This window comes from Kogia breviceps, chromosome 1 (assembly GCF_026419965.1).
Source record: "Kogia breviceps isolate mKogBre1 chromosome 1, mKogBre1 haplotype 1, whole genome shotgun sequence".
In the NCBI taxonomy this organism is placed as follows: domain Eukaryota; kingdom Metazoa; phylum Chordata; class Mammalia; order Artiodactyla; family Physeteridae; genus Kogia; species Kogia breviceps.
The window spans coordinates 181152001-181172117 of NC_081310.1; the positions used below are offsets into that span (position 1 = coordinate 181152001).

General features: G+C 57.8%; 2 protein-coding genes across 2 annotated transcripts; both read left to right on the forward strand.

Annotated features, from left to right (window-relative positions):
• Positions 1 to 1825: 1825 nt before the first annotated feature.
• On the forward strand, positions 1826 to 6520 carry FCN3 (ficolin 3). The gene is given in 8 exon segments (XM_059083728.1): positions 1826 to 1832; positions 2696 to 2791; positions 3138 to 3186; positions 3637 to 3793; positions 4887 to 5016; positions 5123 to 5220; positions 5222 to 5258; positions 6279 to 6520. Coding segments are annotated over 8 exon segments (816 nt in total).
• A 2046-nt stretch (positions 6521 to 8566) lies between these two features.
• Positions 8567 to 20079, forward strand: MAP3K6 (mitogen-activated protein kinase kinase kinase 6). Its single transcript, XM_059036038.2, has 29 exons — positions 8567 to 8987; positions 10364 to 10503; positions 10592 to 10615; positions 10891 to 11081; positions 11200 to 11368; positions 11753 to 11859; positions 12283 to 12453; positions 12554 to 12666; positions 13063 to 13222; positions 13429 to 13591; positions 13668 to 13787; positions 13897 to 13946; positions 14036 to 14131; positions 14286 to 14373; positions 14456 to 14589; positions 14996 to 15123; positions 15363 to 15499; positions 15819 to 15924; positions 16412 to 16569; positions 16673 to 16865; positions 16971 to 17109; positions 17404 to 17563; positions 17733 to 17909; positions 18189 to 18294; positions 18564 to 18735; positions 18822 to 18934; positions 19031 to 19104; positions 19393 to 19469; positions 19693 to 20079. The coding sequence occupies exons 1-29, from the start codon at positions 8645 to 8647 to the stop codon at positions 19781 to 19783; spliced, it is 3900 nt and encodes a 1299-aa protein (XP_058892021.1). The 5' UTR covers positions 8567 to 8644; the 3' UTR covers positions 19784 to 20079.
• Positions 20080 to 20117: the final 38 nt, after the last annotated feature.

The window sequence follows — 20117 nt, forward strand, 5'->3', positions numbered from 1 at the left end:
TTTAGTCCCATGATTGTCTTAGGAAGCTGAGAGGCAATAGAGAGTCATGGGTGAAAGTTCAGCCTGTGGAGCCTGACTGCTCTGTGTGAATGGGAACAAGCTAATTGAATAGCTCTTGGCCCCAGTTTCCTCGTCTGTAAAGTTGGATAACAGCGGTTCCATCTCTGTGGGATATGGGGAAGGTTCAGAGCAGGTGCGTGTGCTCCATCTGTTTCATTCCAGGGCACCCATCCACCCTTCCAGCTGGGCAGCCTGCACCTCTTCTTGCCCCAGGCCTAGTCTCCGTGCAGGGTCTCCGGCTGCAGCTGGAAGGGCTTTAGGGCCCCTGGGCTCCACAGGGAGTTCCAGCTACTCCTTGGCCTCACAGAGGGCTCACCTGCCTGGACATCGCACCACCATGGACAATGCCAAACACAGTCCACCTCCTCGTCCCTCCCCCTCCATGCTCACTTCCATCAACACCCCCCTCCTTTCAGACATCAGCCTCCCCTTTAGCCTCCCCTCCAGCTCCTTGCATCTACCTCGTGTTACCCAGCCTGCCTTGCTCTCTCTTCTTCAAGCCCCTGCACACGCAGTTTCTCCTGCCTGGGTCACCCTCCCTTGGCTTCTCCACCCAGCACTTAATCCTGGCTGGTATAATGCCCGTTCTCTCCCAGGCCAAGGGAGGAAATGCCCCTATATCTTTCTGGCTTTCCACCCAGTTAAGGAAATTTCTCTATTGAATGTTTTCTTTTTCAAAATTAGTAAATGCCGGGAATTCCCTGGCGGTCCAGTGGTTAGGGCTCCACACTTCCACTGCGGGGGGCACGGGTTTGATCCCTGTTTGGGGAACTAGGATCCCATAAGCCGTGCACCCCCCCCCAAAAAGTAGTAAATGCCTGTGAGGAACAAGAGGACTACACAGAAGTTTATATAAAGAGTGAGAATCCCTCTCCCCCTGGCCCCACTCCCCAGAAATAACTATGCTTAACAGGATGTGTCAGACCTTTTTCTATGAATTCACAACACACATGTAGTGCTTTTAAAATACAAAGTGGGAGCGTGCTTTACATATTGTTCTGCAATTTTGCCCCTTTCATTATAGATCAAATTTGCCCTATGACTTATACAGATGGTGATGATTTATTTGCCTGCATCCTGTCAATGTGCAGCTGGGTCATTTCCACTTTATCATAAACAGCATCATGGTAAAGGGGCTTGTCTGCAGATCTTGGCACACCTGTGGGAGAGAGTAGGGAGGACAGATTCCTAGAATTGGAATTGCAGAGTCTCGGCGTCCATCTCATGGATCCATCTTGTCTGGCAAACTTTGCCTCTAACTTCCCTACCCCCACAAGCACTGAGCCTGGAAAAAGGAGGCCCTCAGGGAGGGTTTGATGAAGGAATGAATGAGTGGATGAATGAATGAATGAGCCTTTCCTCTCCTCCCCTCCCCTATCACCGGAGGTCCCTCTCCAGCTCAGACCTCACCACTCACATCTGGACCAAGGCTGCTGCCTCTTCACTGGCCTCCCTGTCTCCACGCCTGCCCTGCACGGTCTGCCCATTCGATGGCCTATATTAGCAGCTGTTTTCTAGGCACTGCCAGGGGCTTCTCAGTGGACCTGAGGGTGGGCATGAAGTCACCTTGCTAAGTGGGGGGCGGCATGGGCTTGGGCAAAATCTATGGCATATAAGAGCCAGAGAGAACACAAATCATGTCCTGTCTCTGGGCCCGTTTCTCCATGTTTATTCATTCATTTAACCAACATTAACTGAGCACCTGCTATGTACCAGCCTATAACCCAGGGCCAGTAATAACGACCATGAGGGGGGCTGTGTAACGATGGGGGGTAACGTACTGCACCCAGCATGACTCGGGTGCAGTAGGTGCCCAACAGACGGTAGCAGCGGTCATTCCTGACACTGGTGACAAGGATCAGAGAAGGATTCCTAGTGGAGATAGCATTAAGGCTGGACCTTCATGGATGGGCGGAGCTTCACAGGGAGAGAAGAGGAGGAGGCTTCCGGATAGAAGGCAAAGACTGAGCTAAAGTTCAAAGGTAGAAAAACCCTATGTGGATCCAGAAGTCTGAAGAGATGGCTGCAGAGCCCTAGAGGCCAGGAGCAGAAGTTGGACTCCATCCTGGTTGGAGCAGGCAGGGATTTTGCCCATTCTCTCCAGGGCTGAGGAAGGAAATGCCCTCACCTTCTGCTGGTTCCAGCCTGGAGGGGGGTGTCCCTGGGGAGGGACAACAGGAGGAAGTCTTGTTTCATGTCCTCTCACCAGCCTGGCCCCTTATAAACTGACATCCTCCGTCAGGGGCTCCAGCAAGATCAGCCCACTCTGGACCCCACTCTCCCTTTTGCTCCTCTTGTCTGGGGAGCCCGCCTGAGAACCCAGGATGCCCCAGCTGCCCAGGTAGAGGCCTAGGGCGCCCTCCGTACCCATCTGCCCTCCTTCCCTCCCTAGGTATCCTTCTCCCAGCCAGGTTCACTAGCCTCAAGGAGCAGTGTGGGAGTCTGATAATATGGCCTCTGCACAGAAACGTATGCAAATAGATGCAAAGGTGAAAAACCTTGCCAGCTCCGGAGGCCAGTGTCCTGACAGCTAGAATCTGGGGGGTGAACAAAGAAGTGCAGAGGGGTCTGGGAGAGAAATGCCCACTCCCCCCATGCCCAGCCTGTGTCCACCCAGCCCCACGTCTCCCTGCAGAACCCAGGGAACTGGAAGCCGGCAAAGTTGCCCTCCTGCGCAGTTGTCCTGGAGCCCCAGGAAGTCCTGGGGAGAAGGGAGCGCCAGGTCCTCAAGGTGAGAGATGCCGTGGAGCAGGCAGGGACCTGGGGCAAGCTGGGGAGGACGGGGTGCTGCAGTTACAGTCTGTGCTGAGAGCCCATGACAAAAGAGCAAGGAACCTACCGCGTGCCAGGCTCCAGGCTGGATGCCCAGCATCCGAAGATTGATCTTGTGAGGTAGGTGGTACCATCCCCATTTTGCTGGGGGGAAAGTGAGGCTCAGAGAGGATAAGCAGTTTGCCCACATTCACAGAGCCAGGAAAGGCTGCAGCTGGGATTTGATTTCTGGCTCCAAATCCCTCGTTGCTTTTTGGCCCCTGACATGGGGTGGGACGTAATGCATCTCTGCCTTGGGATTTCAGGGCAACTTGGACCACCAGGCAAGATGGGCCCCAAGGGCGAGCCTGTTGAGTATGTGGGGCCAGAGGTCTCTTCTTCTTTCTTTGCTCTGTCCCTGCCTCTGCTTGGCTGCTGCTCAGGAATGGGCTATGATTTCTCTCCTGCAGAGGGGCTGGAAGGCTGAGAGGAGTGGGGAGAATTAGAAGGGCCTGGGCACCCTCCCCTCTGGTGGTTAATGGGCGCTCCCTTGGAGGTACTCAGACCTCATAGCCAACAGTCATCTTTCCCTGGGGCAGGAGATTCAGCGAACGTGCTCCGGGGCCAGGAGAGTGAGGCAGCCTTCACAGGAGCCAAGCACTTGGAGTCAGTTGGTGCTGGGGTGTTGGTGGACCCCAGGTGTGGCCCAGCACACCTCGGGACCCCTCTTCAGGGGTCCAAAGCAATCAAGAGGGCTCCTGGGTCCCACACTTGGCCTGTTCCATTGCCTGTGAGGGGAGTGGGGGGTGGGGAATAACTTGGGAGCCCCCCTCAGTCCATCTCCCCTTCCCCAGGCCCCAGGAGCTGCCAGGAGCTGCTGAGCCGGGGTGCCAACTTGAGGGGCTGGTACCATCTTTGCCAAACGGAGGGCTGAGCCCTCCCAGTCTTTTGTGACGTGGACATCACAGAGCAGAGCTGCCTGGTGAGCGAGTGTCAGGGACAGAAGGGACTCAGAAGTCAGGCCCAGTGGGCATTTCTTCCCCTTGGCCCCTAGGGGGAGCCAGAGCCCACCAGAGCCAAGGCTCCCTTAAGCGTAGCTCACTAAGGAATGAAGTCTGAGAAGGCTTCACAGAGGAGATGCCATTTGAAAGGGCCTTGAAGGCTGTGTAGAAGTTCTCGAGACAGATGAGGTGCAGAAGGGCATTCCAGGTAGAGGGAAAGACAAATGTAAGGAGGCAGGAGAGTACAAGAGGGTGTGGGAGGACTGTATGAATGAGCTGAGAGCAGGTGGAGGGGTTGGCTGAGGTCTACTGCTGTGGGTCAAGCATGGACTGAGGGTCCCTGAAAAGACCAGTTCACAGAGGGCACTGAGTGACCCACTGAGGAGTGTGGAGGGCAGTGGGGAGCCATGGAAGAGTTTTAAGCAGGGGAGGGACCAGGTCAGACATGTTTTAGAAAGAAGACTCAGGCTACACTGTGGCAGCTGCATTGAGTGGGGACCAGACTACAGGTAGGGACACAGGTTAGGACAACGGCAAGGGTCGGGGCAGTGGCAACAATGGAAGTAGGGGCTCTTAGACTGAAAGATATTTAGGAGAGAAACTCTGCAGGGTCTGGGGTCTGCTTGGCTTGAAGAGGAAAGTAGGGTTGGGAGGGAGCATCAGGGTAAGGCTGGGTGGGCCTCTGGAGGTGACCTCTCTGCTGTAATATCTTGGTTCTTATGATACTAAATTAAAGCAGGTTTTTTTGAATCTGACCCCCAACTGGACTGACTGTCTCCCGAGGACAGGGACGATGTTTCTATCATTTCATTTCCCCCAGGGCTTTCGAGGCTGCAGTGTGAAGTTGAGAGTCAGTAAAAGGTAATAAGTGTGTGTAGAGCTCATCAGCATATTCACAGGCAAGGCTCACTTGGACTCACACTTTATCAACAAGCCCCCAATCCAAAGAGGGGGTGCCTGTTCACCTACCCCCCACCGTGCATCCATCCTCAGCTGCCTCTGCCCCCTGCTTCTCCTCATCCCCTGCTCAGCCTGGAGTAATGGCTGCCGTGCTAGCCTTCTCTGCCTCCCTAGCTATTTCAGCGGGGACAGGATGGTTCCGTGGATTTCTTCTGCTCTTGGTCCTCCTCCAAAGCAGGTCTGGGGAGCCAGGAGTCCGAATTCTGGCTGGGTGATGAGAATTTGCCCCAGCTTACTCTCCAGAGTAGGTTCTCAGTAGGGTCCAGGGAGCTGGAGGGGCATTTCCCTGGCATTCTGACTTCCCACCTGGGATCTGAGGATCCCTCCGTCTCTGCCTCCCTGTCCCCCAGGTACCTGGGAGCTGCGGGTGGAGCTGGAGGACTTTAAAGGCAAACGCACCTTTGCTCACTGTGGGGCCTTCCACCTCCTTGGGGAGGCAGGTCTCTACCCAGCTAGTGCTGGGCAGGTTCTCAGAGGGCACTGCAGGTGAGCGAGCCCACCTGAGTGGGGCCCTGGAGTAGGCAAAGAAGGCGAGGGAGGCTGGGTTCTTTCCCAGGGCTGCCACGGCCTCCATGAATGACCCAGGACAACTCCTTCCCCTCTGTGGGCCTCGATTTCCTCAACTGAAAAATGGCAGTCGTGAGACAGGGTGGTGTAGGAGTGAAGAAGCTGGGTTCTGGAGGCAAACAATCCTGAGTTTAAAAGTCCAGCTCTGTCATTTACTAACTGCGTGACCTTGGGCAAGTCCCTTCTGGGTTAGAGCCTCAGTTTCCTCCCTCCCAGGGAGGGAGGGTGTGGGAGACCTCTGAGGCTCTGTTGAGTGTTAGCATTATATGCCTTTTTAAAAAAATACTTATTCATTCATCTATTTATTTAGGCTCTGCCATTTCTTAGTTGCGGCATGTGGGATATTCATTGCCGTGTGCGGGATCTTTAGTTGCAGCGTGCATGTGGGATCTAGTTCCCTGACCAGAGATTGAACCCAGGCCCCCTGCATTGGTAGTGTGGAGTCTTAACCACTGGACCACAAGGGAAGTCCCCAGCGTTATCTGCTTTGGAAGAGGAACCAGAGAAGGCTTTTCTCAAAGAAACACCAACTGCTGAGGAGAAATTTGAAAGAGGGAAGTGGTTATGAGGAGGTGCCTCAGGAGAGCCCCCTTTCCTGCCCAGGCATCTGAGAATTCCCTCCCAGCTCTCCCTGGCACAGTTGCTCAGGCTGCAGATGGGAACTGGGAGGAGACAAAGGAACAAGAGGTAAGCTGAGGATTCTGGGAGGGGAAAAGGTAGGGGGAGGAGCCAGTGGCTTTGGAGCCACAGTCCTGAGCTCAAGTCCCAGTGCCCCTGTGTAGCTTTGGGCAAACACCCTGGCTCCTTGGCACTGCTGTTTTCTCATGGGGCCTGAAAACATCCACCTCACAATTGCTCTGAGGCTCCTGTGAGATCATCTCTCCAAGGGTGCCAGGCATGGTGCCGGCACCTAGGTGCCTCCCATCCCCTTCCTGCCAGGGGACTCCCTGAGCTTCCCCAGCAGGAAGCCCTTTACCACCTATGACACCAACCATGATACAAGTGACAGCAACTGCGAGGTGACTGTCCGTGGTGCCTGGTGTTTCAGATCCTGCTATCAGTCCAATCTCAACGGGCGCCACTGGATGTCCGAAGCCACTGCCCATAACTATGGCATTGACTGGGCCTCAGACTGTGGCGTGGGCCATCCTTACCACAGGGTTCACATAATGCTTTGCTAGGGCCCCCTGGCAACAAGCAGGGTTATCTTATCTCTCCCATACAGTTTCGGGACCCTCGGCTACCCCTCCCCCTTGCTAACCATCTTTGCTCCTCTGTCCACGTTAAAAAAAGGAAAATCACTTTAACCCTTTCCTGGCTTGCAGATCTCTTCCAGTTATTGGGAAAAAACTCACAAGGGCAGAGCAGGGACACAGGTTTCAGTTCCATTCAAGGAAGATATTCCTTCCCGTCAGGAAGACGGACGAATCGGCCTCAAAAGGTAGTGAGGCTTCCATCCCAAGAGGTGTGCAAGCCAAGGCCAGAGGAGCATTGAGCGGTGGACTTGGAAGTATTCAGGCATCTACTGACAATACTCTTGGGCCCGCTGGGTCCTACAAGTGGATGGCTTTGTGGTGGGAATTGCACAGCTATCTCACCCTCCCTGTTGCCCCCTCCTTGTCCCTTCTAAGTTGTCCCTTTTCCAGGCTCTGTTGTAAGTCAAGTTCTCATTCTTTGCTACTTCTTGCCTGTCCCATTAGGGGTTAGTTTGAACTCAGTCAAACCAAGGCAGGTGCATTTTTCTTCCATGGGGCAACAAGGCAGTGAAACAGCAGTACTGAGCTGGCATTTACTGAGCAGTTAGTTAATTTGCCAGTGTCACATTCTAGAAAGTGTTAGAGCAATAGTTAAGAGTCTGATCTCTGAGCTTGACAGATAGTCCTGGGCTTGCATCCTGTTCTGTCATGTAGCTGAGTGATCTTGAACAAGTTACTCAACCTCTCTCAGTCCCCAGTTCCTGATTTCAGAGTTCACTGAAGTTTATACAAGGCTGCTGCCTCACTAATTCACACTAGAGGGTTAGGGATTCTTGGGGATTGGAGCTGGGAAGCTGTTGTAGTCCAAGGGCTGGGGTTTCTGGCGTTCTCCAGGTAGTAGAGAAACGTTTGCATGGGGATTCTTCTCAGGTTCCATGGTCATGTTCTGGGTGGAGGTCATAGATCAGATGGGCTCCACGGCAGATTGGGTTACGGGAAGAGCAGCCCCCTGGCACAAGTGCAAAGGGCCGGGCTCAGATGCCAAGTCCCATGCTCCTGGCAGGCTGAGGAGCAGGCTTCCCCCAGTCTCTAGTCCCTCCCAGCCTGCACAGCAGGGACCCAGAGGACAGGCACTCTTCACAGCACTCTACGCTATGTTCTACACACACTAATGTCTCTGGAGAGCCTTTCTTTCAACAGACCCCGCAAGGGGCAGGGCCTGCAATTCCCACCTCTGCCTTCCTTAGCCCTGGCCTGGGCACACGCACACACATATATATGTGTGTGTGTGTGTTTTTATATATATATATATATATATATATATATATATATATATATTTATTTATTTATTTATTTAAATCTTCTTTGCGGGCATGTGGGATCTTTTAGATGTGGCATGCGAACTCTTAGTTGTGGCATGTGGGATCTCGTTCCCCGACCAGGGATCAAACCTGGGCCCCCTGCGTTGGGAGTGCGGAGTCTCAGCCACTGGACCACCAGAGAAGTTCCCTGGGCACACATCTTACGAGTGCCTGCTGTGAGCAGTCCACAGTGGTTGGCGTGCACAGGGGCACAGGCTGTTCCGGAAGCGGCCTGTCTCAGAGGTTCTGGCGGGAGAGGAGGGAGGGAAGAGGCCGAGTCCCAGGCCGCTAGGGAGCGGTGCTGCCCCAAGGCCGAGGGTGGAGCTTTCCCCGTCGTCCAGGAAAGGGCTGGGCCCGGCCTACATGTGAGGGCCGGAGAGAGCGACGGCCGGCGCTCTCCTGCGGAATCCGGGTGGTGAGCAGTACTGAGCAGTACTGCCTGACTGATTCCCGGGATTCTCCCACGTGACTCTGAGTCGCGGATCACCAGATGCCCAAGATTCCCGGGACCCCAATCCCCGATTTCAGATTCTCAGGACCTTACAAGTCAGAGGCCGGATTTCGCCCTGGACACCAGATTCCCAAACGGACCTCCGGCCGGACTCCGGATCTCCAGATCTTCAGATCCCGTCGGAGATTCCCGATCCTGACCTGATTTCCGATCCCGAGATCCCCGTATCTGTTGTCCCTGGCTCCTGTCCCGCCCCGGGTGCCCAAAGCCCGGCGCCCGACGCCCGAGCGCCCCCGCATGGCGGGGCAGTGCCTGAGGTCCGGAGCCGCGGAGCGCGCCGGCAGCTGCTGGCAGGACCCGCTGGCCGAGGCGCTGAGCCGGGGCCGGCCGCTCGCGGCGTCCCCGGGCCGGGGCTGCGTGCGAAGCCGGCCGCTTAGCGTGGTCTATGTGTTGACCCGGGAGCCACAGCCCTTGGCGGAACCCGAGACTGGAGCCGAGGCGGAGCCGCTGCCTCTGCGCTGCCTGCGTGAGGCCTGCGCGCAGATCCCCGGACCGCGGCCAAGACCTCAGCTGCGCAGCCTGCCTTTTGAGACCCTGGCGCTGGGAGACACCTCAGCGCTCGATTCCTTCTACAACGCGGGTGAGCGATCCTGGGGGCGGGGCGGGACGCTGGGGCGGGGCTTAGGGTCTGGGGAGGAGCCGAAGGGGCGTGGCTCGGCGACTCCCGGGAGACCCCGAGGTGTGGGGTGTAGGGGGCTATGCGGGCATAAAGTGAGCTAAAGTCTAGGGGCTCGAGGCGGGGCCGTGATAAAAGTGGAGTTTAGGGGATCTGGAGCACGGCCGGACTCGGGCAGGGATTTAGAGGATCCAGGTCTGGCTCGGGGTTCAGGGTTGGAGCTTAAGCACTCTGGAGTCGGCACCGTGCCTAGGGAGAGGCTGGGAGCGGGGCAGGGTGTGGTATCTCAGGAGTGGGATTGGAGAACTCAACCTCGGGATGATCTCGCACGGAGCTCATGACGGAGAATCCTGGGAGGTGGAACTTGGACTGGGGAAAGGAGCCGTAACATGTTGCCCTGGAATTCAGGGGTCCTACTACTTCCGAGGATCCGGCTGGAGAGGCAGAAAGAGAAGTGAAGGGGACCAACTGACCAACTGCACTGGATTCTAGGCGAGGGATCTTGGGTTATGAGACCCCAGTAGTTCCGAGAGAATGGGCCGAGCTGGGGGGGGCTGGAGGCGGAGCAGTGTCGTCCGGGGGCGGGACCAGAAGGAGGCTATTCCCGTGCGGGTCACCCCGCCCTCTCGCCATCCCGGACGCCCCGCCCCCGATACTTATTTGTTCATCCAAGAGTCCAGGAACCGTACTTGCAGGATGTCCATAAAACCTCAGCCTAAAAATGAAGGCTGACTCGACCTTGAGGACACAAAGACACACAGTCACAGACTCACAAATCGAACATATCTTGATTCACATAAACTGTCGCAGACACTATCACACACAGAGATACAGACACAGCAAGCTGCACACACACACACACACACACGCACACGCACACACACACACAGAGAGGCACAGTGCCTGTACACGCACAGGGCATGTGTGTATACACATGTGTATACACACAGCACACTGCTCGTGTCAGCCCCTTTCAAGAGATTGGGTTGAGAACCCAGGGAAGGGGACTTTTATCTTTGCACAACTCCTGCCTCTCAGATGGCCTGGAACAGGCTCCAGACTGGTGCGCAGCCTCCCCTTCTCTGTGCCCAGTGTCCACAGGCTCTGAACGGTGAGATGTGAGTCACAGCCCTGGGAGCTCCACTCCTTTCCTTGCAATACTATAGACATAATTTCTGTATGAGCCAGAGGGACCCTAAAAGGGGGAAACTGAGGCCCAGAGCAAAACTGGACCCTGCTGGAGTCACAATGGGAAGGCAGGCTGAGCCAGGATGGATCCCCAGGCTCCTTCCCCACAAGCTGGGCTTCAGGGCTCAGGGCCCCCACTCGTGTGCCCGCAGATGTGGTGGTGCTGGAGGTGAGCAGCTCCCTGGCGCAGCCCTCCCTGTTCTACCACCTGGGTGTGCGGGAGAGCTTCGGCATGACCAACAACGTGCTCCTCTGCTCCCAGGCCAACCTCCCTGACCTACAGGCCCTGCGGGTAGGTGGCCAGCGGGCTGGTGGGGGCCGGCACAGAGCTGGGTTGGCCCTACTCAGAAAACCAGTATCTGAATGTCTGTCCCCTGCAGGAGGACATTTTCCAGAAGAACTCGGTGAGCAGAAACCACCCCTACTCCAATGTGCCCTTTGACCTCCATTATGACCTCTGACCTCCACTATCTTTCCTGGCCTCCTCATTCCTCTCTGACCTCCCTAGTGTCCCCTGACATCCATGTGACCCTTTGTTCCCTATGGTCTCCCTTCATGAAGTGTGCCCCTTCCCTGCTATTTTAGTCCCCACTGGTGCTGACCTCTGACCCCCTCACTGCCCCTCTCTAACCTGATACTGACCTTTGACCTCCACTGATTCCCACCTCCCTCCCACCAGGATTGCATTGGCAGCTACATGCTGATCCCCTATGTGGTGACAGCCACTGGTCGGGTGCTATGTGGAGACGCGGGCCTCTTGAGGTTCCTGGCTGATGGCCCGGTACAGACTGGGGTGGGCAATGAGGTGCTGCTCACACCCCTGGTGGACCAGCTTGCCCGCCTGCTGGAGGCCACGCCCACGGACTCCTGGTAATGGGGGCCCTCAGCAGGGGAACCAGGAGGAGGCTGGTGAGGGTACAGGGGGCTGGGGCTTAGGGGCAAGCCCGGCCATTCTCTCTCCTCCCCCCTCCCCTGCCGCGGACGTTAGCGGCTATTTCCGGGAGACCATTCGGCGGGACATCCGGCAGGCGCGGGAGCGGTTCAGCGGGCAGCAGCTGCGGCAGGAGCTGACTCGCCTGCAGCGGAGACTGGACAGCGTAGAGCTGCTCAGCCCTGACATCATCATGAACCTGCTGCTCTCCTACCGTGATGCGCAGGTGTGTGATGCTCAGAGAGGCGGGCAGTGGGGGCAGCGGCATTCAGTGTCGGACAAACCAGAGTCCAGCTCCTGGACTCACTTGCTCACTGGTGGCTTTGAACAAATTATCTGACGTCTCTGAGCCTCGGTTTCCTTGTCTGTAATAGGGGGTGATCATGTCTCCCAGGGTGGGCCCAGGTGCTGGGCACACAGTGGGTTCTCCGTGTAAGGTGTGGTGTCTACACTACCTGCTGGGCCTGAAGGAGGTGTGCAGAGGATGGTGGGTGGGAAGATGGGGCGTCGGGGTGGGAGGGGACCCCAGCTCAAGGTTTACCTCAGGCTCTGTGGGCCGATGGGACCCACCAGAGGCCAGCAGGCCAGGGCGTGCTATTCCCTCCTGCAGGACTACTCAGCCATCATTGAGCTGGTGGAGACACTGCAGGCCTTGCCCACCTGTGACGTGGCCGAGCAGCACAGTGTCCGCTTCCACTACACATTTGCCCTCAACCGGTGCGTAGCAGAGCAAGGCTCAGGTCGTAGCACATGGGGACATGGGTCTCTGCTGTGGAAAGTCATTGCTGTCTGCAATCACTGCTGTTCAGGGAATTTGCTGACCAAGGTCACACTGATGTCAGATGGTCCCTATTGTTCTGTTCTTGCTGCCCAGGGTGGGGTGGGGGTGGTGGTGCTGCCCTTGGAGTGGTCACAGCTATCCAAGGTCACTGCTTCTCAGAGTCATTGCAGCTAGAAATCACTTCCATCCGGGATCGCTACCTCTAGAAAGATCAGAGCTGACCAGAGTCACTGGTCTTCTGGGTTCATGATTGTCAGGTCTTTGGAAGGGTCCCTGCTGTTCAGGGTCTGGGGGTTCCTAGACAGAGAGCGGAGGCAGGGCCATCAAGCGGGTCTCCAGCCTTCTTCCCCTTCCCCTAGGAGGAACGGGCCTGGGGACCGGGAGAAGGCACTGGCTGTGCTGCTGCCACTGGTACAGTTTGAGGGCTCAGTGGCACCTGACCTATATTGCATGTGTGGCCGTATCTATAAGGACATGTTCTTCAGCTCTGGCTTCCAGGATGCTGGACACCGGGAGCAGGCCTATCACTGGTAAGGGGCCCAAACGAGTGGACAGTGGGCTGAGCTAGAGGGATGAGGAATGAGGCTGTGGGCATCAGTCCAGCCCCGCATCCCCCCACCCTTACCCAAGGTATTGCAAGGCTTTTGATGTAGAGCCCAGCCTCCACTCAGGCATCAATGCAGCTGTGCTCCTCATTGCCGCTGGGCAGCGCTTTGAGGACTCCGAGGAGCTCCAGCTCATAGGTGAGCCCCAATCCTGCACCCCTATCCCCCACCCACAGGAGCTCAGAGAGGCCTGGGGAGAGGGTAGGGAGAGAAGACCCTGGGCTGGAGCTGAGGCCGACCCCATCGCCTTTTGGACCTGTTCTGCCTGAACCCACCCCGGCCCTGGGTCCTCGTGAGCCCTTGAGCCCACAACTGTTCCTAAGCTCACACCTGTGTTCCTTACACACTGAATTCCACGTACACTTGTTCCCAAACCCTCACCTGTACCTGAGCTCCTACTCCCAACTGAGATCTGGCCACACCTAAGTTTTTAGCCATTTCCATGTTCCTGCCCACATGAATTTTGCGGCCTACACCTGGGCTTTGCCTAAAGTTGTAATCACATTCTATACAACCCATGCCCCTCCCTCCCAGGCATGAAGCTGGGCTGCCTGCTGGCCCGAAAAGGCTGTGTGGAGAAGATGCAGTATTACTGGGATGTTGGCTTCTACCTGGGAGCTCAGATCCTTGTCAATGACCTCACCCAGGTGGCACTGGCTGCAGAGCAGCTGTACAAGCTCAATGCCCCCATATGGTAGGTGGCCCCTTCTGTGGTGGTCCTGGGCTGGCCTGGGCTGTCAGCTTCTGCACCTATATCCACTGGCATCTGGTCTGAACCTCTTTCAGACCAGTGCCCATGGCACCCAATGGCCACATTCTGGCTGCATCCAAGCCAGTCTACTCTCCCTGGCGGTGCTAGCTGGTGCCTGGGCTGAGTTGAGGACAAGGTTGTGTCTGCAGGTACCTGTTGTCTGTGATGGAAACCTTCCTGCTGTACCAGCACTTCAGACCCACACTAGAGCATCCTGGAGAAACCCCACACCATGCCCACTTCTGGCTCCACTTTCTGCTACAGTCCTGCCAGCCACTCCAGATGACCTGTCCCCAAGGGGAGCAGTGCTTGGTGAGGCCCGTGGGGTGTGGGACCTGGGAGAGGGGCAGGCCCCTTTTGACCAACCCCTCTCCCCTGTCATCTGCAGGTGCTGGTCCTAGAGATGAATAAGGTGCTGCTACCGGCCAGGCTGGAGGCTCAGGGTACCAACCCGGTGAGCACAGTGACAGTGAGCCTGCTGGATCCCGGTAAGCAGGTGATATCGCCGGTGAGTCACCCCCATTCACATCTATGCACCCCTTCTCTCCAGCCTTTCCCCCATCCCCAGACCCCTCTCCCGGTCCCCACACCCCTCTTGGACCTTTTTCTTCTCACAGGACGTTCCCTCCAGCTGGACCTTCCCGGTGGCCTCCATCAGCGGTGTCAGGTGAGAGGGGAGACCTGGGGGAGGTCGGGCGGGGGCGGGGGCGGCGCTGCTGGGCCGCCCGGCTCACTGGGGTTCTTCATCCCTTCCAGCGTGTCGAAGCGAGACGAGCGCTGCTGCTTCCTCTACGCGCTTGCCCCGGCTCAGGACGTCCAGCTGTGCTTCCCCAGCAGAGGGCACTGCCAGTGGTGGGCGCAGCCCTTCGGGGTCGGGGTGCTCTGAGGGCAAGGGTGCCCGGGGTACTGAGGGAAAGGAAGGGACATGTTCCCTGGGTGCTCTCGGCAAAGAGGGAACAGTTTCCGCCCAAGGTGCCCCTCCCATCAGTCTGATCTCCGCCCTCAGGTTCTGCGGGCTGATCCAGGCCTTGGTGAAGAATCCGGACTCCACGGCGGCCGAAGAGGAGGCGGAGGGCGGAAGGGAGGTATTGGAGGTGAGGAAGGGGTTGCTGGGAGCTTGAGGAGGGGGAAGGGCTGAGGGCCCAGCTGAACCCCGCATCTCACCCGCCCCCCCAGTTTGATTATGAGTACACAGAGTCGGGAGAGCGGCTGGTGCTGGGCAAGGGCACCTACGGGGTGGTGTTCGCCGGCCGCGATCGGCACACGCGGGTGCGCATCGCCATCAAGGAGATCCCGGAGCGGGACAGCAGGTTTGGGACCTGAGGCCACGCGGGCGGGGCTCAGGGCTTGGGGTGGGGGGCTGGGGGACCAGGTGAGCGGGTCAAATGGGCGGGACGGCGAGTTGAGAGGGTCCTGTGGGCGGGACCGCAGGCGAGGGCGACGCGTATGCCCAAGGGGTCGAGCCGAGTGCGCTGGCTCACGGAAGCGGGAGTACGAGCCCGGTGGGCCCAGGCCTGTGCGCAGAACTGCAGGAACCCGGAGGGCGGGCTGTGGTCTGGAGGGCGGCGTGTGGGCTGGGAGATTAAGTGGCGCAATGTCGGGGGCGGGGGTGCTGGTGGGCGGGGCAGATCCTGGGGGCCTGCCTTGCTGGCGCTGGAGTTGGGTAAGCATCTCTGCCCCAAGCTGGCCTGTTCTTCACTCCCTACCTGCCCCTAGGTTCTCTCAGCCACTGCATGAAGAGATCGCTCTGCACAAACGCCTGCGCCACAAGAACATCGTTCGCTATCTGGGCTCAGCCAGTCAGGGCGGCTACCTCAAGATCTTCATGGAGGAAGTGCCCGGAGGTTCCTGCCCTGTGTGGGACGGGAATGGAACTGTAGTTGTGGAGCATGGGGCTGGAGCCAAGCGGGGGTGGAGAACCCTCCGGGAAAATGAACCCTAGCGTGTGTGGGTAGAATAGCCCAGAATTAGCTGAGGCAGTGCAGTTGGGTGATGGAGTCTAGGCCATGGCCTGGCCTTTGAGCAGAGAGCTGTGCGCTGGAGTAAGCGGGTGCCAGTTATGACCTTGGACTCATCTTCCCAGGCAGCCTGTCCTCCTTGCTGCGGTCAGTGTGGGGACCCCTGCAGGACAACGAGAGCACCATCAGTTTCTACACCCGCCAGATCCTTCAGGGACTCGGCTACCTGCACGACAACCGCATCGTGCATCGAGATATCAAGGTCAGTGTGCAGCTGGCTCACCCTGGTTGGGGGGTGGGGAGGAAGAGATATGGCCCCAGACAGAGGCTGGCAGTTTAGACTAAGTGGGCAGACCCTTTGCAAAGGGTTGGGGAATTCATCAAGAAGGTTCCCTAGAGAAGGCAAGAAGTTCAGATCTGAAGCTAACTTCCAGAGGGGGATAAGTGGGATAGCAGGGCGAGGAGGGTGACAGAGGCAGGGTCAGGCTGGGAGTCCCAGGAGTCGGGGTCTCGGGATAGGGTCCAGTTCTGGCACCAGGAGCCCAGCCTGATGTCCGCTGAGCACAATGTCCACTACTCAGGGGGACAACGTACTGATCAACACCTTCAGCGGGCTGCTCAAGATTTCCGACTTTGGTACCTCCAAGCGACTAGCAGGCATCACACCCTGCACTGAGACCTTCACAGGTAACAGGCCGTGGGGTGGTGAATGGGGTTGCTGACGTGGGGCGGAGAACTCTTGGGACCTTCCAGGGAATGCTGTTTCTCCTGGGCATGGAGTTAGAGTCCTAATGGGGGATGGAACCCAGGGCAGGTGATTGAGCCAGGGTTGAGGTGATAGAATCTAGAACTGGAGCTTGGATAGCTGATGACATTGAGTTTAGTCCCTGAAACGGAGCCCAGAAGTGTTGATGCGGGCCAAAGGTCAAAGCGGATGATGCAATCCAGGTTAGATGATGGCAGCTACTGTGGGTGACGGAGCCCACGAACGTGACGGAGCCTGAGATGAGCGAGGAGACTCAGGATAGATGTTTGATGACCAGGGGAGGTGATAGGAACTGTTTTGGATACTAAAGTTCAGGGTGAATGCAGGTGGCCAGAGGATGATAGAGCCCCCTGCCACCCCCACAGCGACAAAGCTAGATGCGCGTTATCACTACTGCTCCTGTCCTAGGGACGCTACAGTATATGGCCCCGGAAATCATTGACCAGGGCCCACGAGGGTATGGGAAGGCGGCGGACATCTGGTCATTGGGCTGCACTGTAATCGAGATGGCCACGGGTCGCCCACCCTTCCACGAGCTGGAGAGCCCGCAGGCTGCCATGTTTCAGGTGAGATCCCTCAGGGCCTGGCTTATGAGGTGGGGTGGGGACAGACTGGGCCCTGAACACCTCTAAACTTGCCCCTTGTGTCCCCTCCCTGCCCTCTTCCCAGGTGGGCATGTACAAGGTGCACCCACCAATGCCCAGTTCTCTGTCAGCCGAGGCTCAAGCCTTCCTCCTCCGAACTTTTGAGCCAGACCCCCACCTCCGAGCCAGTGCTCAAGCACTGCTGGAGGACCCCTTCCTGCAACCTGGGAAGAAGAGCCGCAGTCCCGGCCCCCCCCAACAGGCTCTAAGGTCCTCAGGTACTAAGTGGGTGGAGGGAGTGAGCACGCTTGGGTGAGGGCAGAGGAGCTGTGGAGGTGAGAGGGCTCAGGGGGCCCTGGCTGACAGCCTTGTCCCTCCCTCAGACGCCCCGTCCGCCAGCCCCACTCCTTCAGCTGACTTGACCTCCCAGTCCCAGACATTCCCGCGCCCTCAGGCACCCTCTCAGCACCCTTCCATTCCCCCCAAGCGCTGCCTCAGTTATGGGGACACCAGCCGGCTCCGGTAAGAACCCAGGGTCCTGGGGTGGGTTTGCTTCATCTGGTTTTGTCCTGGTACGCTCCCTCCAGAAAAAGCCCTCCTTGGGGACTTGGGCACTTTGACCACTTGCAAGGATGGCATTTGGTGCCCTCCTCCCAAATGCTCTTACTTATATTTATTGTGCCCTCTCAATGCTGAGTTCATCTTTTTTATCCCTGTGAGGTGGGCATAAAAAAGCCAGCATTCAAACGCTGGGGTGGAGGTGGCTGGACGGTGTTGCGGCCCCCCCCTCCATCAGCCGCTCTTCACTACACCCAGGGTGCCTGAGGAGCCTGGGGCCGAGGAGCCCGCGTCCCCTGAGGAGAGTTCGGGGCTGAGCCTCCTGCACCAAGAGAGCAAGCGCCGGGCCATGTTGGCCACCGTACTGGAGCAGGAGCTACCGACCCTGGTGGAGAGTCTGCGCCTGCAGCAGGAACAGGTGGGCGGCTCGCCCCGGCGCCCCCTGCTGGTCGAGCACCGACAGGACTCCTGCTGAAGGCCTCCCCCGTCCCTCCGCTCCCCAACCCCACCGCGCCCCGCACCCTCCCACCAGCATCTCCCCCGGCTCAGGCGGGAATACTCGCTGATGACCTTCTCTTCCTCCTCAGGGTTCCCATCTGGGGAGGAATCACGTGGAACAGCTACTGCGCTGCCTCAGGGCGCACATCCACACTCCCAACCGCCGGCAGCTGGCCCAGGAGCTGCGGGAGCTGCAAGGGCAGCTTCGGGCCCAGGGCCTTGGGCCCGAGATTCTGCAAGGACCGCTCTTCACCTTCCCGGATGCGGTGAGGGAGCTTTCTCAGTTAGGGCTGCCCAATAAGAGGTAGTGAGCTCCCCATGCTTGGGAATGTACAAGGACTTGATGTTGCAAGATTCCATGTCTTCCCCGATAGAACCATCGGGAAAGGGACATCTGCCCAGTCCTAGCTTCCCAGCCCCTCCTTTGATCCCAAGCCCGCCCACCCCACTTGCCTCCGACAGAAGACTTTCTAGGCCTTTCCAACTCAAGCCCCATCTCTGTTTGAAGCTCAGCAGTCTCAACCGCACCCTTCCTCCTGCTCCAGGTGAAGCAGATCCTCCACAGGCGCCAGATCCGCCCACACTGGATGTTCGTGCTGGACTCGCTGCTCAGCCGCGCTGTGCTGGCAGCCCTGGCTGTTCTGGCCCCAGGTGGGTGGGGGATTGGAGCCTGCCTGCCAGCCTGTGTGGTGAGGGTGTGATCCTTGGGGGCGTGGCGAACACAAATAGGGCAGGTAGGGGCGTGGTCAGCGAGGCCCTGGCTTGACCCAGTGCCAAGCTGGGGGATGGTGTAACCAAATGGATATCTCCCAGGCCGACACTGCCTAGCCCGTGCCCAGAGCCCCGCGTCCTCTGCCGATGTCTGGGGTCCTAAATGGGCATTCTCGCCCTGCCTGAGTTCACCCTACTCGGATTGGCAGAGGCGGAGAAGGAGGCAGTCCCACCAAAGTCGGAGGAGTCCAATAAAGAAGAGGAGTCCCAACGGAAGCAGCAGGAGACCCCAGTGCAGCAGAGCCCGCTCCCAGGGGAACCCGAGCAGGACACCCCACCTTCGATGGTGCAGCTGGGCCTCTTGCGAGCAGAGACCGATAGGTACAGCTTCTGGGACTCACCCATAGCCTCTGCAGGAGCTTCACCCCTACGCCCCCTCCATTCTATTGCCTTCTGCCTTCTAACAGGCTTCGAGATGTCCTGGCTGAGAAGGAACGGGAGTGCCAGTCCCTGGTGCAGCTAACCCTACAGCGCGTCAGTGGGGAGGCCAGGACCTGGGTCCTGGCCTCAGAGCCCCCAGGTGAGTGGGAGCAGGCTGGAGAGCTCGAATGGTGGGTGTGACACAGCTTCGTGGCAGAGGCGTCCTTGGGTTCACCTACTGACTTCTCCCTGACAGCTGCTCTCACAGTGGACCGGAGCCTGGTGCGGTGGCTACAGGAGCTGAATGTGGATTCAGGCACCATCCAGACGGTGAGGGGGCGAGTACTGGCAGTCCCTGACCCCCACCAGCCAAAGACTCCATCTATGCCCATCTTTCAGCTCTTCTCACTTTCTCCCTCTGATGCAGAGAATCTCAATACTGAATGAGCACTTTGTATATGCCTCCCATTGGACAGATGAGAAAACTGAGGCCCAGAAAGGAGTGTGATCTGTCCTAGCATGTTGGTAGTAGAACAGAGCTAGTTCCTGGGTCTCTGGACCCATCTTTCTGATTTTACCTCTCCCTCTTTCTGTGCATGTGTCTTTGTCCACAACTAGCTACTGAACCACAGCTTCACCCTCCATGCCTTACTGACCTGTGCCACTAGAGATGACCTCATCTACACACGCATCAGGTATGTCCTGGGCCCTTGAGGGATAACCCACACATATGGCCTCATGCTGGCCAGATCCTGACACCACCCCCCCTAGTTACAGGCCTGCCTGGGTTCCTCTCTGAAAACTATAGGGACCCTAGGGTCCCTTGGGGACAGAGGGGGCATCAGGCAGACAGTGGGTACCAGAGAGAGAGCCCAGGGCCTTCTTCTGCCTGAGCCTCATTGAGCCTGGTACCCCCAGGGGAGGGATGATATGCCGCATCTGGAGAGCCATCTTGGCACAGCGAGCAAGATCCACGCCAGTTACCCCCGGCCTGCAGGAGGCTGAATGAGGACATCAGAGACAGGAGGCCAGACCCAAGGATGGATGAATGCAGGAAACACAAGAGGCTTGTGACATACCTGCCCCAGGAACCAGGGGCAACTGGAGGAGGCCAGGTGGGCGGGGGGGTGGGGGGGGCAGGGTAGGGCCCAAGCCAACCAACCAGAGAGGTGTCTCAAGCTCACAGAGTGCCGGCAGGCAAAGACTATTCAACAATACTTTTGTACCCTTGGGCCTTGGCGATGTCTGAAGTATGGGGAGGAGTCCTAGGACCAGCTCACTAAAGTCTTTATGTCTGAGTCTAAAGTTCCTTCATCTGGCCCTCTTCACTTCCCTGCTATCAC

What these genes read in the sequence shown, in the direction of transcription:
- MAP3K6 (XM_059036038.2), top strand. Translation starts at nt 8,645, where the DNA reads ATGGCGGGGCAGTGCCTGAGGTCCGGAGCCGCGGAGCGCGCCGGCAGC. An exon ending in CCCAAGGGGAGCAGTGCTTG is followed by an intron (nt 13,592 to 13,667) that starts GTGAGGCCCGTG and finishes TGTCATCTGCAG; the next exon opens with GTGCTGGTCCTAGAGATGAA. An exon ending in GCGGAAGGGAGGTATTGGAG is followed by an intron (nt 14,374 to 14,455) that starts GTGAGGAAGGGG and finishes CCGCCCCCCCAG; the next exon opens with TTTGATTATGAGTACACAGA.